The sequence below is a fragment of the Coptis chinensis genome, chromosome 1 (assembly GCF_015680905.1).
Source record: "Coptis chinensis isolate HL-2020 chromosome 1, ASM1568090v1, whole genome shotgun sequence".
NCBI classification, from domain to species: domain Eukaryota; kingdom Viridiplantae; phylum Streptophyta; class Magnoliopsida; order Ranunculales; family Ranunculaceae; genus Coptis; species Coptis chinensis.
Genome location: NC_141456.1, coordinates 43,550,188 through 43,567,473, shown reverse-complemented (window position 1 = coordinate 43,567,473; position 17,286 = coordinate 43,550,188). Strand labels below are relative to the sequence as shown.

Sequence of the window (17,286 nt, the reverse complement as noted above, 5' to 3'; positions counted from 1 at the left end):
AGGAAATTTGAGGATTGACATGTGTCCCCAATTTAAAGGCAATCAAACCCTTTTTTTTCTTTTTTCAAATACCCATGTTTATTTCATGATATCTAGTGGCAAGCATGCTTCGGCATGTTAAAAAGCTTCATGTAGAATGTTAATCTTTATACTGAATTTACTGAATTTTTTTTAACCTTATTAGAATTAATTATTTAGACAATGTATAGTAAAGTTGCTGATAGTTCTAGGGTAGGAATATGTTTGTTCATTTGATAGAGGAATCAACATGGACATCAGTATTTTGGCGGGAAATGAAGTTGGGTACCCAATGAAGTCTGACACGTGGAGGGAAATGACCTTGGAACGTACGTGTCACATTAACCGAAACTTAAAGAAATCAATTGGGAATTAGGGGGAAAAACTGTCCTAGTGAAGCTCAATTAAATTTGGAAACCCTAATTTTTAGTTTCACTTCAATCTCCATATTATAACCCCACCCTCATTTTATCTTTACGGTTCGAATTATTGGTGGAGAAATGAGGAAGCTTAACCTGACATGTAGAATGTCATTAGATAAAATGCAGAAATTATTTGGTGGATTTAGTAAGGAAGAAATGGAGGATTTTGAGAATTCCTGTTTTCGAAGCTTTTTGCAAATCCAAAAAAATATGCACGCAACAACTACTCTAGTTTGTGCCATAGTTAGCCATAAAGTTGGTAGACTTTGCTATCGGATTGGTAACAAAGATTTGGTATTCAAGAAGAGTGATGTTGCATTGATTATGGGTCTTAGTGTAAACTCTGTTGCTAACTCATTCTACACCACTGACGTGAAGAACAACACATCAGAATTTCGTGCTAGGTTTTTTAAAGGAAGCACTGTTAGTGAGACAGAAATATTAGATGCTTTAGTGGTGGCAAAATCCAGTGGTAGTGAAGATAAAAGTGATATATTTAGGCTCAATAGGTTGTATGTTGCTGCTCCAAGTTGTGCTTCTGGATCTTCTAGAATTTGTAGATGGAAGGTATGTTGATCTTGCAGAGGACCTAGCTGCTTTTGATCAGTTTCCATGGGGCACACCTTGCTTTGAGATGTTGGAATACTGTTTGGATGATATTTACAAAAATGTGTTAGCTGAGAAGGACTCCTTTGCAGTTTATGGTTGTGTTATTTGTTTTGATATTTGGGCATACCTTCACATCCCCTCTCTTGGGGCTCGTAGGGCATTGAATGGTAAATTCCCAAGAATACTAGATTGGGTTCAGTTGCCTCCTAAGAACTTACATCTCCAGACCTGGAAGAAGAAGCTCGAGCCTCTTAAGGGTAAGGTTGTTGCCTTTGACACTTTGGATATTGAAGAAGAAGAAATGAATGAAGATGTAATGAAGGTGGCTTTCAACCAACAGGCCACACAAAGCGCTGCTTCGGTTTCAAAGGAGATGCTTCAGAGACAGGCACACACCCACTTGAAAGGCCTTGTAAGCATATGATTGAAACTCTGCATTGTTGATTATAAACTCTACATTGTTGATTATAAACTCGCATTGCATTGTTGATTATAAACTCTGCATTGTTAATTATATTCCGCGAACTGGATACATCAGCAATGCATTTGACATCTGTTGCATTTATAAGAAAGGTTCTTAAACTGAAAATATCAGGAAGTATATATTACATTTGTGTTGACTCACAGGATAGGTTCTTAAACTTGATATATCAGAAACTCTATGGTAGTTTTATGTTAACTGATAAGATAGGTTCGTAAACTGGATATATCAGGAACTTTATGTTAGTGCTCATAAGGTAGATAGGACTCATAAGATAGGACTCTATGATACACCGACAATGCTTACTTCAACTAACTTTTGAATCTGAGGTTAGGGTGGCTCGGAATGACATCAAGTCTGAAATTAGGATAGGTATGGAGACAATACCGCAAAGGGTTTTTACGAGGGTGGGAAGAAAAGTGGATTGGGTGAACCATCATCATCCCGGGGGTTGTGAAGGGACCAAGAACAAAGAAAACAAGGGGAAGAAGCTGTGGTCTACACCAATGCCGATCTTTGTTGTCAAAAAACCTACTACACGGTTTGTTAAGAATAAGGTTAAAAGCTGTTGTGGAAGAAGCCGCGGTCTACCCCACCTTCTAAGAGGAAGTCATCATCCCCACCTTCTAAGAGGAAGTCATCATCCTCTAAGAAAGTAACATTTGATCTTTCACATGAGGTTGAAGAAAATAGAAAAAGAGGAGTGAATGCGGGGTTTAAAATGGTAAGGAGGAGGGTGAAGAGAAACATAGTATGCGACAAGTGAGAGTCCGACCACCAAGGTTAAGTAAAGTAGAGGCTAAAAAGGCTAGCAAAAGGCAAACAATTTTGAAAAGAAGTCAAGTCGTGAGAAAAAAAAAAGACATGGAGGCTAAGAGCAAGGAAGCTAACAAACCAAAAAAGAAGAAGAAATTTGATTAGTTTAGGTGAGGAAGAAGAAGATGGAGAGGGAGAGGGTAGTGAACCGATCTTGTTCAGCAAGCTGATGCCAGATGTTTTGAGAGATATTAGTGAAGACCATGTACATGGTTTTTTTCCAAGAACTGAACATGAACATGAAGGCCCTTATATGATAATGATGAGGGTGCTCCGAGTTTTTAGTTGAGGAGGTTGAAGAGAGGGTTGTAAATACCTACAAATGTCAAGAGAATGTGGTTTGAGGAGTCTTTGAGCAATGAAGTGCGGGGGAAGAGGGTGTGAAAAAGCCCGTTGATGAGAATGTGGTTGGCCAAAGTTCCCTAGTGGAAGTCTATAATATGGATGTTGTTGAGCATGTGCCATTTATTAGTCCCTTGGACATTGCTCCCCGGTGATGGTCCCCGCCTACACCTAATGTTGATGTTCCCTCCAATGATGATGTTGATATTGATGGGGAAGAAGTCCCGAACTCGAAATGGAGAAGGTCACATTTTCGCTTTACTTTCTTGAAGATCGACATAACTGACTTGCCTGTATTGTCACCCACAACCGCTCAAACCTTTGAGGTAGATAGTCAGCTAAAATCTATTGTTGTTATGAAATCTAAAAATGATAATGTGATGTTGGGAGAACGTGATAATGATGTAGATGATGATGATGCTGTGGAGGGGGAAATGGTGGTCCCTGATGTGGTGCGCATACAGAGTCAAATGGCAAGTGAAATGGAAAAGAAAACTGAAGAAACACACCAAAGAAGAAAGAAGAGAAGGGAAGGGATGCAAGGTCAGTCATGGGAAGAAAACATTGGACAGGAATGTGATGAACTGATCAAGTCTGCTCTGGCCAAAACATTTATCAAGAAAACCACCACCAAAGGTGACCTCCTCGTACTACAGTACTATTGGAAGATGTTCACAAGGTTGTACAGTCCACAAAACTGTTTAGATGCTAGAGTGTTTGGATACAACCAGTCTATTTCAGTGCAAAGTTTCCATTCATTGCATGGAAGAGAGTGGGTAGATGGGGAGGTCAGTACACAACTAACATATTATCTTACATATTAACTAGCATCAACTAACATATTAACCATCAGCAACTAACATATTAACCATCAACAACTTCTGCATAATAATGTTTAAAATTCTATGACTCAGGTGATCACCATATATGTGAAGCTGTTGATCAGGTGGTACATCCAACATTGTAAGGAAAATGGCATTCCAGAAGAAGAAACATATACTATCATTGAGGATGTATACTTTTCTGTAAGTTGTATCTCATTGGTTGATGGAATTTGTTTTGTATAGTTCACCTTACTGATGAAGTACTTTATGATTTTGTTGATGTAGAAATTCATGAATAGAGAGTATACAAACTTTAAGAAGAAGATGGAAGACCAAACCTTCAGTGGTGCAACTCCTGATGACAGAGTAGATAGTGGTGCGTATCATCCACATGAAGTTGTTAAAGAGTACTTAGACCCTTATGAAGGAAGAATTAGAGATCAAGCACACCCATCCAGGGCAATGGGTCTTATCATTCCTCTTCAAGTTGAAGGTAGCCACTGGGTTCTTGAAGTCTACAATTTTGGAAAGAGAAAAATCTACAACTATGATTCTCTTGGTCTCAAGAAAGTTTCTGATGAGCAACTTGCTATAGAGACTTGTCTTACTTATGTCATGAGGTGTGCTGATCCATCGTCACCTCATGATTTGGGAGCCCCTTGGGCTCATGAGTTTGTGCCTGTTACTCAACAACCAGATACAAATAGTTGTGGCCTATTTTGCCTAGCCTATCTAGGCTTTTCCGAGGGGTGTACGAGGAAGTAAACAAAATAGATATGCAACCCCATCGAATGAGGAAGAGGATTGGAATGGATATAATTAATTGTGGGTTGAATCCAGATAATTTGTTCAAAAAAAGCGGCACAAGAGCAATTGGAGAAGAGTTTGGAGGATGCTAAAGAAGTCAGATGCGAGCGGGGAATCACTATGAAACAGCTTGGTGGATGCTACTTCTTCTATTTTGTGTTTAGTGAAACAAATAACTTCTTCTATTTTGTGTTTAGTTGTCTAATTTTAGTATGGTAATATCATTTTGTGGTGCCGTTAATATCATCAGCTACGAATTTGTGATGATGGAATTTGTCATTCATTGCTTCATGCTTTCATGGAGTGATGAGTTAAGTTTTTAGTGAAGCATTTTTTATGGAATTAGTTGCTGATAGGTCCTGCAATGCAATATGGTTATTGGAATATAATGTTTCATCAAACATTTGTGTATAGTTTAGGCGGAAATGTTTTTTTGGGGGAATAGTTTGGCCAACACCACTTAGGCGGGAAAATAGTGTGTTTCCTTTATAAGTACAAATTGGGTTGCCTTTCTTGGTCCATCCCATTTCTCTTTCTTTTTTTCTCGCTCAAAATGGGTGGGGTGAGGATTCTACCAAGAATAATACAAATGTTGGTTCATCATCAACCAACTATAGCAAATGTTTTGAGTGTGGGGAAATTGGGCCTTTGGAAGATCAACCGTCCATGGGCAACTACGCATACGGTCCGCTATGCTCAAATACTAATATGAGGTATGGTGTAAGTACAAAGCCACATAGTCCGGGAAGAAGGTTTCTCTCATGCGCAGGGCCGATCCATGCAAGGGTTTTAAATGGATAGATCTAGAAGGTGAAGGGACACATAAGGCTAAAGCACCTCGCTAGTGAAGCAAAGGTGACAAAGGAAAACCGGTTGCAAATCACCATTGATGGTCCTATTAAAATGAAAATAGAGGCAATGTTGATGATGTTAGCCTACTTGTAAAGAAACTATCCATTAGAGATCGATATTAATAGTTATCGGTGTTGATGACCATGTCATTGTTATAGTTCCGATATTAATAGTACAAGAAGATGTCCGTTCAAACCAAATTAATTACTGAAACCAAAATTGCCAACCAAAACTATCCAAAATATCAACCCCGAGGTAAAGGCCCGAAGTAAACTATCCAATTTACCACTAACATATATGCAACTGAAAGTGCCAATTTCAAACAAACAAACCAAAGCTGCCACTATTGGTGATTGGTTAAAAGAAAGATCATATGTACTCTTCATATGCAAAATCTGGTGGAATCCCGGCTGAAAAATCAATCCACTCAAAGATCATCATCGGGCAATCGTGCAAGTTGCCTTATTGTGTCCAAGACCACCACAACGCTGCATACACCTTCTTCTTTGCTTTGGGACTCCCTCTCCTTTAGAGCTTTCTCTTTTTTCTGTGGTCTTCGGGCATCACCTCATCAACGGTGGACGGACGATGATGCCATCATAAACCCAAACCCATTGTTCTTTTCCTCTTAATGGTGTCCAGTTCTCTCTATATGTATCCATCATCGTTTCTTTTTGTGTACCAATGCAAGCAAAAGTCATATGCACATAGCTTACGGTGATCGATTGCCTTCATAGCATGGCTACAAGGAAGACCAACCTGTTGAAAGAAACCCGTGTGCAAGTCCTCTCCAAAAGGTCTACGGTGTCAAGACGGTCTAGTGATTGCACTGAGTAAACGCGTGCTCACTTGCCTTTTGTTGCTGTGAAACGTCTACTCGAATATCTCGACGAGATGAGCACTTCCTCGGTTGATTTGGTCGGGTTTTGTCTTCACTTTGACGCAATCACCCGGTAGTCATAAAATGTTTCATTATGTTCAACCCGATACCATTGACAAGAGATGTCACGGCATAGCTCTCCTCGAAGTATCATCTTGTTCCGCTCTCTTTATGTGATTTGTGTAGCAAATGCCATACCTTCTCATTGGAGCAAAAGCACAACACCACGACTCTTTCGAATCTTTACAATCTTTGCATAACCTTTCTTTGTCGACCACAATAAATTTGGCTCATAAGTCTTACAAATTCTGCCTGTTCATAAGTTTCAAAGAACTCTCTTCACCTTCCCTTTTGTCTCTTGCTTAGTCATACAATTTGAAATGTGTTGTGCACAAAAGCAATGGACTGCATTAGGGAAGTATTTTAGGCACGGCTTGAAGAATGCTTAGATGCCTATCGAGAGAAGAACAAAGTTTTGCTCCGTCCCAACAACAAGGTCTCTTAACTTTTCAAGAAACCAATCCCAGTGGTCATTATTTTCCTTTGGGACTATGACAAATGCAATTGGAAACACGTGGCTATCGCCATCAGCCGCAATAGCAGTTAGTATGATTGAGTTGTACCTACCGTCATGAAAGTGCCATCAATCATAATCAATGGACGAAGACATCTTTTTAAGCTTCGGACAGTGGACGCCGAGAGCTCACAAACAAACGTTCAAACTTGTGCTCAGGGGGGGCGATGGCGTTTGCATTTCGGTGAAACAATCTGAATCCACTCTTTTAAGTTCTTTACAATAATTTGGCAACATTTGGTACGGTCGACTAAAGCTTCCCCCTTATCGCAAAGCAAAAAGCGGAACAAACATAAGTTAGTTGTTGCTACTATTGCGTTCATTAGTTGCTGATATAACCAAGGCAGTTACCTTTTGCATTGCAATTTCTTTTGCTTTCCAAGCAACTTTATACGACACATTTGTCTGGTGTGCGCCCTTAACCTCCAACTGCAACTGTTTCGAGCCATATCAATATTGTCCCTAAGTTTCGATTTCACAACTTCTGAAACCCATTTTGCATCAGCTTGTTTATTAGTTGCAATTGCTTTATCTTGTGAACATGTATGTGCTTCTCTGAAGGTTATAATAACCCATATATCAGAACCAGTGGTCGGTTTTGCAAACAAATGAAATGTGCAACCAGGAGACTTACACTTCATATAAATCCTCTCAGGAGAAGTGCTCGCACGATGCAAATCAAACATGTTTGCTATTGCGTATGACTTCATGTCTTTTATAAGATCATCCCGAGTAGGATAGTGTTGTCCTACTTTAGGAGGAACAAACTTCAGGTTCACATGAGGAGGAGTTACATCCACTTTAGTTGGTGTTTCTGGACTATGGGAGAGCGAAGATGATCATATCCTTGATGTAAGTCTTCGAATTGAGATCTTCGCGCGACCGAATAGCAGAAGCATCAACCATTCCATTTGTTTCAATATCAGGTTCACTTTGGCCTTCCTCATCATTAACAGTCATATCAAGTTCACTTTGGCCTTCCTCATCATTAACAGTCATAGGCGTGCCTCCCCAAAAAAACTCTTGACTACGGTTAGGAGTAGACCATACATCACAATCATCATCCAATAATTGAACTTCATCATCATCATCTTGATTACCACCATTTACTACTCTAACTTCATCATCATCGACTCCATCCTTTACTTGTACTACTTGTTCTTCTTCAAAATTAACTTCATGTAGTATTTCAACTTCATCATCATCACCCTCATTATTGTCAATATTTTGATTCATGGAAATTCTATATTCCTCGTGGACGCCCCTCCATATCACCATATGGATTTTGGGAATCAAAGTCATCATAATCGAGGTTGATCAAGATCCGTACACCATCTTGCTCATCACCATCATTGACCGTCCCTGTATTTATATATCGAATTAGCTCCCCACTATCAAAAATCGAACTATATGTTACCTTGCAAGGCTATAGAGTGTACCTTCCACAAACAGAGAAGGCGGTGTGACCGTTTCTCTTTTCTGTAATGAAGGTTCAGGTGTAACTTCAGAGGAAACACCCTTTGGACAAATATCTATATTTCAATGAACACTCAGTAAGTTCCACACCACTATCAGCGACAGGTAAGCTATCATCTATCAACATATCCCATTGATATCGAAGACTTACCCGCCATCACCTTTTCGAACGATGACAAGCCGTGGAGGTTGAATGTGTTCTTCGGACGCCGTGAATCTCCACATCTTCCCATTGATGAGTCCCCACTCTCCCACTCCAGGGTTGGTCAAGGGGACTTTCTGGGAAAACCAAAGATTCATAACTATCGGAAATAAAACATGTACCCACCCTCACTAATAATGACCTAACCAAATGGGCGCATTACTTACCAATTGCTTCATCGACAAGTTTAAATTGGTTAATAGGATGCTTCGACGAGCTAGCTCCTTTCGTTTCGTGAAAAGAGTGTTTCACGGGAGAAACAATGCTTGGAGTCGCGTCTTTCTTAAACAACTTCAAGAGCAACTTCTTTCTTTTTTAACATTAGGGTCGTCCCATTGCTTACCACTTCTACCGTTGATAACCCAAACCATCATTGTTTTTTTTGGAGACTTTCTTTGTTTCATAATCATGTTCAAATAACTGTTTCTTCATCAATTCGACACGGGGACTTCTTCGTCAAGTATCTTATAGAAAAAGTAGATCTCTTTCGACAACACACCTTCCACGGTACTCATGAATCCTTCAAATGAAATACCCCCATCACAAACTCTCAATTTCACCTCGCCACCAACATACTTCATCCGGCCATACTTGTCCGCTTTCATCTCCCCATTGTAGTGAATAAGAACATCCAAAGAAGTACCTAACCAAGAAGTATAAAACAACAACAAAAAGAGATGGTTACAAAGAAGTACCTAACCATAAACCATAAAAATTGAAAAGTAAATTCAAACATTTAAGCACAAACTAGTTAAACTAACACTTTTAGGACATTTATGACAAAATCTATCTTAAATGCCTTAATATTAAACCCAACATTAAATATAGAATCAACATGGAAACCACCAACATTCTACCACAACTATATAATCAACAAGCATTTATGCATGGAGACGTCATAGCTGTCTTCAAAACCCTCTTCCTTGAAAGATGAAACATCAAACAAACAAAACACTAAACTACGTGGAACAAAACCGTAGACCCAAGGCCCTAGATAGCTTAAAAAACAACAAACTATACCTTTATCATGTGAATGTGTCATGTTTTCCATGTCAAACCTTAAAAAATACAAAAAGCAGAGGGACAATGACGAGGAAGAAGAAGAAACAACCAAGAAAAAGCGAAACTTTGAGCTTTTGTCCTTATTTTTTAGGGTTGGCTCAAAATATGAGGTAAAAGTTGTAAATGTAATCGACAACCAAAATCACCGGAGAGTTGCCGATAGTTTATTAGTCGGGTTGTTTCTTCATTATAGTAAAACACGATACTACAACATGTTTTGATTAACGTGTTTTCTTGATCAAGATCCAACGGTTGTCCATCACTGTAAAGTCAAACTCATCAGGTACAATATGACAGAGTTATGCGCAGTAGGTAAAGAGGGGAGAGAGAGTGTTGCATGTCCACGTGGGCATTGTTTGAAAATAAGGAGAAGGGCAAAAGTGTCAAAAGTGAGGTTGAAAAGTCAAAATTGAAGAGTGGTTACTATTTGGGAACATATTGACATTATGGGTTACTAATTGGGAAATTACCCTATATATAAAGTGGTTTTACCAAAAAAAAACTGATAACAAGGGTGAAATAACTCATCTATGGGGTGTAAGTGATAAAGACATAAATGTTGCAATCAATATGTATCTTATTTACCATAGTTGAGAGTCAAGCAAAAGAACTTGGTCTTGGCGCCTTTTACTTAATATGGTACGGTTTTCTTCATTTTCTTGTTTCCTCATTCTTGCTCTCCATTTCTTCTGCAACTTTACCATATATGGAAACTCCTTTCTCTTACTTGTCTCTTTTGACCCACTCATTCATTTACTCCTCCGATCCCTTTTACTCAACCACCACCCTTCATCCCATTTATTTTTCACCCTCCTCCAACACAACACAAAAATATCAGTTTCACTTCATTTTCTCTTATTCTTTCAGTTTTTCATTTTCAAAACCCAAAAAAGAGAGAGCAAACAATGGTCGAGTTTCCGAAGCATATAGCAGAGAGAACAAGACTTGGGTTAGATCACTATTATAGTGAGCTGTAAAAAGCAATTAAGAAGAAACAAGGTGGTACTCCTGCTGGATCATCACGTGCTGGTGTTATTGAGTTGTCGGATGATGACGAGGAAGTTTGGAAGAAGAAAAAAGGTGGTGGGGGTAGAGGAAAGAGAGGGTTCGACAATGGGAAGAAATTTGGAAGGTTGAATGGGAAAGTGATTCCTTCTTCTTCTTCTGAAGATGTGTACGTGATTAAGGATGATGAGTTTCCTTACGTTGTTGGTGGAGACAGTAATGATGAGAGTGAAGAAATGGAGGTAAAGAAATGGTCAACTCTGGCAGCTGGGTAAAGATGTTGCTGTAAATGTTTCTGACTATGAATCTGGTGGTGATGATTCTGATGAGGAGGATAATGATGACAGCAACGATGAAGAGTATCGGGCTTGTAGTGATGATCGTGATGATGATGAAGAGGATGTCGAGAGGTATGTGGTCGATAGCGATGAAGGTACTATTTGGAGTAGAATTGGTAGGAAAAATGTCCAGGGTAGAAAGAAAGGGTTTAGGGAAGCATACAAAGAGAGAAAGGCTTTTAAGAACAATGATTGGTTCTCCAAAGGTAATGATGTGAGTATAAAGCAAGGGCCTTTGAGCAATTTTGCAAATACAAAAACTGTCGGTTCTCCAAGTCACGATACAGGTTGTAGTTTAAGAAGGAAACTTCATTTCACAGGTGGAGAAAATGACAGAGAGAAGGATTATGATGATGCTGCTGGTTTCCGAAGGAGATGCTTTAGAAGAGGTAAAATTTTTGTTGTTGAAATTGAATATACTGACTTGTCTTGCGCTGGTGATAATGTAGATATTGAGGAGGGTAGTAGTGGTGATAATGTTGATATTGGTGAGGATCGTGATGAGGATGTTGTTGATATGAACGGGATTGATGGTGTTAACAAATCTGTCTCCACAAGTGATTTGTCTGACGCTGTTGATATTGGTGATATTGGTGGTTCTGATGATGTTGTTGATATTGTTGATATTGATGACGGTAATGGTGTTAACAAATCTGTCTCCACAAGCGACTTGTCTGATGCTGGTGAGGATATGGATATTATCGAGGATTGTGGTGCTGAAGATGCTGTTGGTGATAAACTTGATAGTGACAAGGTTGGTGGTTGTGACGATGCTGATATAGGTGAGGGTATTCATAGCGATCATGTTGCTGTTGATAACGGTGGTGATATTGATATTGATAATGATCATGGTGAAATCGGCGTAACAAAGGAAGTGCATTTGGGTATGTCCAGAAAGAGAAGAAATTTGGGGACGTCAAGTGATAAAGTTACTTTGAGGAGTAGCTCAAAGTCTTGGTTTCGGAATGATGGAGAGCAGGGGAAGAGGCATGAAAGGGGTCCAGAACTGAAAAAGAGATGTCTGGAGAAAGTAAAATCTGCAGTTAGTGATTGGAAAGAGAGGGATGACAGAAGTAATGCTGAGTTGGAAAAAGGCTTTTTTGAGAGAGAAAAGAATGTACTCAATGATGCTAATGATAAGGATGTTTATGGTATTGATGATTATGTGGAACCTGATGATGAAGAGGATTATGAGGACAGTGATGAAGATAATAATAAAGGTGAAGATGGTGCTGATGAAGTAGGGGGAAAAGAAGAAGTACAGTCTGTAGGTGTTCCGCCAGTCAAATCCCTCTTCGGTTTCTTTTTGAATACTATTTGGGAGAAGGATGGAAACCATCAGAATGAAGAATCAGTTTTACCAAATGGCGGCATAAACAAATTAATTATAAGTTCAACTTTGGAGTTGAAACGCCCAAGCTTGTGGAGAAAACAGAAGAAGAAAAATACCTTGAAATGCTCTGGTCTGAATATGATTTTGCTGTTGCCGTTGCATCCGGTGACGTTGGCTCCTCTGAAACTCCTGCTGTAAGTTTCTGACTTATTTCAAGTTTTCTTGATCTTTATAATTTACACTTCGTTATTAAAATTGAATCTTAATCTTTAGCGTCGATTCACCTGCATACCTTTTGTCATGAATCATATCCTATGAGAACAATAGTATAAATGTTTAACATGAAGGATGTAAATGTCCACCTTTGTTCTTCTATTTCCTACGAGTGCCATTTTGGAAGGATATAAATGTTCAGCATAAGGACCAAACTAAACCAAATAAAGGCAAGGAACTTCCTCTGCATTTGGTAAACACCCAAGCCTGTGAAAAAATGATGAGAACTAGTTCATATCTTATGGCTGATTATTGTTTTGCTCTTACATTCTGTGCGGTTTGTTCCTTAATTGATTTTTCTGCATTAAGTTTGGTATTCATGTAGAAGTACAAGAAAAAGAAACAATGTTATGTTGATCCTAGTGTGTTTGTTATTAGCTCTGTTATGTGGTTTTGTTAAGCTTTGTAATCACATTGTTTTTGCTAGTATAAGTCAAGTACATGTGAATAAGTCAGATTTTGCCCATGAAGCTTACAAGCTTTCATGATCTTCTGCAGGTTGACACTGAAGATGCTGATGAATCAAGTGTGGAACTGGATCCATCTACAACTTGTTGTTATGGGAAGCAAGGGAAGCATGACTTAGTCATTGATGATGAAGTCGGAATCAAATGCAGATTTTGCTCTTTTGTGCATTTGGAGATGAAATATGTATTACCACCTCTTGTAAGTTTTTCCTCTTCTCTTACTTCACATCGACTTTTTGGAAGTTCGCAAACTTAGCAACAAATCTAAACAAGAGATTAGAACACTTACATTCAAGAGGGAATTCATCCTCGTCAAGATTTTGTGTATTAAGTATATCCCGAACTTCATTAAATGACTAACCGTTTGTACCTTTTTATTGGAATTTTGTTATTGATAGAGAAAAATTACAATTGAACATGAGAACTATTACATCAGCCAGTGCCACATTATGATCAGAAATCTGATTATGATAGCTCCCCAGCCCATACAAGATAAAAGAAGACCCGAAACAACCAGACCTAGATCAATCTAAAGGCCTACAAATCGTTAATGCAGCCGGGGACATGTCCTTGTTACACTCTCTTTGTTCTTACTTAATGGCTTCTACTATCGATCAAAAGATCACTTAATCATTGTACCAAGAGTGTATATAAGGATGTCAGCTTATTGTGAAATGCTCCACATGAGAACATGACTACATTAGGACAGGTGATGGGCATGGTTTTTGGATTTCCATGTTAGTTTGATGATGATTTCACATTGAGTGAACAGAGTATGCATCTCTATCTGTTTTGAAGATGAAAGGAATGGACAAAGTGATGCTGATATACTTTTTTTTATTAAAACATAATTTTTAAACTTCTTTTGGCTTCTATTTCATTAATGTTTTTATATCAACATACTCTGCCTAATGTAGATGTTGTTGAATAAAGTTGCATTCTCTTAGTGATTATCCATCTGGGTTCTGGATTTTATAGGAGACACAGCATTATGAAAGATTGTTGAAGAAGAACTCTGCCGATGAAAGAGATTTGTCAATGTGGGAAGATCTTCATTTTGATGATGCTAGTGGGGATTCTCAAGTTTCCTCTGATCCTGGTAAAGGCACAGTGTGGAACATATTTCCACGAATCAGAGAGAGCATGTACCATCACCAGCAAGAAGGTTTTGAATTTTTATGGAAAAACATAGCTGGAGGACTTAATATTGAAAATTTGAGGAACTCCCCTCCTCCTGATCACATCGGTGGGTGTGTGATATCCCATGCCCCTGGAACTGGGAAGACCTTTCTCACCATTGCTTTCCTCCGGTCCTACATGGAAATATTCAAGGAGAGCAGAGCAGTAATCATGGTTCCAGCCAGTATGCTACTTACTTGGGAAGAAGAATTCAAGAAATGGAAGATTGATATTCCATTCCACAATCTAAACTCTTGGGACTTTACAGGCAGGGAAGATAGGATGGCTCATAAACTAATACAGGGGAAAAACCGGAATAATAAATGGACCCGTTTGGTGAAGCTTCTCTCATGGAGTAAAGAGAAGAGCGTCCTAGGAATTAGCTATAATTTGTTTGAGAAGCATGCCGGGGACAGATTTGTCAATGGTAGAAACAAAGAAAAAGTGGAGATGAGGCGAATACTACTTGAGAAACCTGGTTTGTTGGTCTTTGATGAAGGTCATACACCACGTAACAAGCATAGTCTTATCTGGAAGGCTTTGGGGAATGTTAAAACCGATAAACGTATAATTCTGTCTGGAACTCCTTTTCAGAATAACTTCGACGAGCTTTACAATACTCTTTGTCTTGTAAGGCCAAAATTTGCAGAGAAGTTCTTTCCCAAAACCCCAAATATCCGCCAGGCAAAATCTGATCTACGTAGTCAAGATGCAAGAAGGCTATGGGCTTCACTGACCAACTCTATTGGTAAAGATGATGATCAAAGTTTATTGGATCCGTTAAGATCACTGATTGATCCATTTGTTCATGTTCATAGAGGAAGTATACTAAAGGAGAATCTCCCGGGATTGAGAGATCGTGTTATTGTTTTGGTTCCTACTCCTTTGCAAAGAGAGCTCCTTGAAGAACTTGGGAAGATACAAAACCCACTTGAGCTAGAACATTCTGTTTCTTTGGCTTCTGTCCACCCATCATTGTTTTTAGATTGCCGATGTTCTAAAAGTGAGAATCCTTTCATGGACAAGGTTTCATCAGCTGAATTAAGATTGGAGCCTGCGCAAGGAGCTAAAACAAGATTTCTTATGGAGCTCATCCGGCTATGTGAAGTACTAAAGGAGAAGGTTTTGGTTTTCAGTCAATTCAAAGCTCCGTTTTGCATCATAAAAGACCAATTAAATCACCATTTCAATTGGACTGAGGGCGAGGAAGTTCTAAAGATGGATGGTAACCTTGATATGAAGAGTCGTCAATCACTGATCAATCTTTTCAACGATCCGTGTAGCAAAGCTAAAGTATTACTTGCTTCAACTAAGACTTGTCGCGAGGGAATAAGTCTCATTGGGGCTTCACGGGTCGTTCTTCTTGATGTTGTTTGGAATCCATCAGTCGAAAGGCAAGCCATTAGCCGAGCATATAGGCTTGGACAGAAGAAAGTTGTGTACACTTACCGTCTACTAACATCGGGAACAATGGAGGAAAGCAAGTATGACAGACAGGTTGAAAAGGATCATTTATCAGAGTTGGTTTTTTCATCTGCTGAAGGTATTTTATTTTTTTATCAGTAAAACTCTACTTTGTTTTTTGATCAGTAAAATTCACTTTGTATATATAATAATGATATTAAAGATTACAATCATTTCGGCCCAAGTAGCAAGGAGCTACTCGACCAAATTCACACTCTCCCAATACCCTTTACAAAAGTGCGCTCATCTCACCATCCCATCCCAATTGCACATGGAATCAACAAATCTTACAGCCTTAAACAATGATGTAGCACATGCTCAATAAAAAAGAAGCTCCTTGATCTCCTCTACTAGCTTATGCGTACCCTTCTCTTTATGTTCTCCTCATGTTCCTTTCTTTCTTTCAAATCTACTGAAGGTACTGGAAATAAAGAAAAAGATACATTGAGCATCCAAGATGACAGAATTTTGGAAGAGATGGTTGGTAACAGAAAACTCAGAGATGTGTTCAACAGAATTTATGTACCTGCGGGAAAAGACATGACTGAACCTTCTGGATCAGTTCCCAGAAACACCCAGTAGAAATGCTCCCATAAAGTTCTGCAGTCAACAGAATTGTTCGCAAGTTCATAAAGCAATATGCAAACAAGTGAGTAAGTTCTTCAAAGAACTATTGTGTCTTTGTTAGTTCTATTATATATAACAGGGAAATTGGTATTCGTTTACGTAGTCTGAACTCTATTAGAAAACCTGTCTAATTTATTGTGTATTAAGTGATTATATACGTCTTTACTTAATCAGTTGGTGAGACCTTGTGGTGAACATCAACATTATCAGTAATTAGACATTTCCAGTTCTCTCAAGTTGGAATATCTACTATGTAGTGTATGCAGTAGTTTTTAGTTGGCGAGGTTACGTTTTTATTTGTTCGTGTTTATCCTTCTCCTAGAAATGTCTACATGTGGCATAAGGCGTCTGCTGCTTGATCTTGAATGTTTAGTTGCTGGTCTATCTTTATGAAAACTGATCTTTAGTTAGTAGAAATTATTTTAGTAATCTGTTTAAGATTTGCATTTTTAATATTGATTTGGATTTCAAAGCCATAACCATAGGTTGGTATTTGGAAGGTATATCTCCATTTTTCATTTACTAGGAAATATTGTTTTACGAAGCAATGATATGAGATGATGCTCATATGCAGTCAGTTTGAGTTGTTTAGGATGGTAGGAGCTACTAACTAAGATGGTTACATAACATTTCCTAGCTATTTCCCTGAAATTAAGGTTGATCCAAGTTGATGCTAGAAGAGCTAATTAACAACAATCTACTCCACCTGTTAGTAAAGTTACTTCAGTTGAAATATTTAATACCACCCAATATAGAGTATTCATTCACCCAGAGCTTGCGGGAGGTCATGTTCTCCACTTCTCTGTCACTTTCTCCTTTCACTTTGTACGACTTTTATGATCAAATAGAAGTTTGATGTATTTGGACAGTTAGGATCTGTAGCTGGCATGACAATGTGTATCTCAGGTCCTTTTCTTAGCATCCTCAGAGAGGGGGTTTTGTCTTGTGTTTAGGAGGATTGTTGGTGCACCTATGAGCTAGTCTTTGAATTCGCTTGCTCCACAGCTAGCCTCCTGGAAAAGTTGACTCAACTACAACAGATGAACCCTGAGCAGACAAAGGTAACTCGCAGGGGCTGTACCAAAAGATGGACCCTATGCGTCTTTGGTTTCACTATTCATGACTGGAACAAGCTGAAGCGACTATTGCATTTTCTATACTCTTCAAGTTGTTTCGATAAGAACATTTCAGTGAGTCTGATTGGCAAATTGTCAGTCCTCAGAAAAAAAAAAATG

At 38.7% G+C, this 17,286-nt stretch overlaps 3 protein-coding genes across 3 annotated transcripts; all 3 read left to right on the top strand.

The window, feature by feature from the left end:
* Positions 1-560: 560 nt before the first annotated feature.
* Positions 561-4,277, top strand: LOC147524188 (uncharacterized). The gene is made up of 6 exons (XM_086573807.1): positions 561-927; positions 992-1,461; positions 2,111-2,254; positions 2,961-3,476; positions 3,603-3,713; positions 3,798-4,277. Exons 1-6 carry the CDS (start codon positions 561-563, stop codon positions 4,275-4,277), a joined length of 2,088 nt encoding a protein of 695 aa, XP_086429933.1.
* A 5,378-nt stretch (positions 4,278-9,655) lies between these two features.
* Positions 9,656-15,506, top strand: LOC147524187 (uncharacterized). The gene is made up of 5 exons (XM_086573800.1): positions 9,656-9,677; positions 10,347-10,573; positions 10,638-12,235; positions 12,813-12,980; positions 13,760-15,506. The coding sequence occupies exons 1-4, from the start codon at positions 9,656-9,658 to the stop codon at positions 12,898-12,900; spliced, it is 1,935 nt and encodes a 644-aa protein (XP_086429926.1). The 3' UTR covers positions 12,901-12,980; positions 13,760-15,506.
* On the top strand, positions 13,473-15,526 carry LOC147524186 (SNF2 domain-containing protein CLASSY 3-like). The gene is made up of 2 exons (XM_086573795.1): positions 13,473-13,490; positions 13,760-15,526. Exons 1-2 carry the CDS (start codon positions 13,473-13,475, stop codon positions 15,524-15,526), a joined length of 1,785 nt encoding a protein of 594 aa, XP_086429921.1.
* The last annotated feature ends 1,760 nt before the right edge of the window (positions 15,527-17,286 follow it).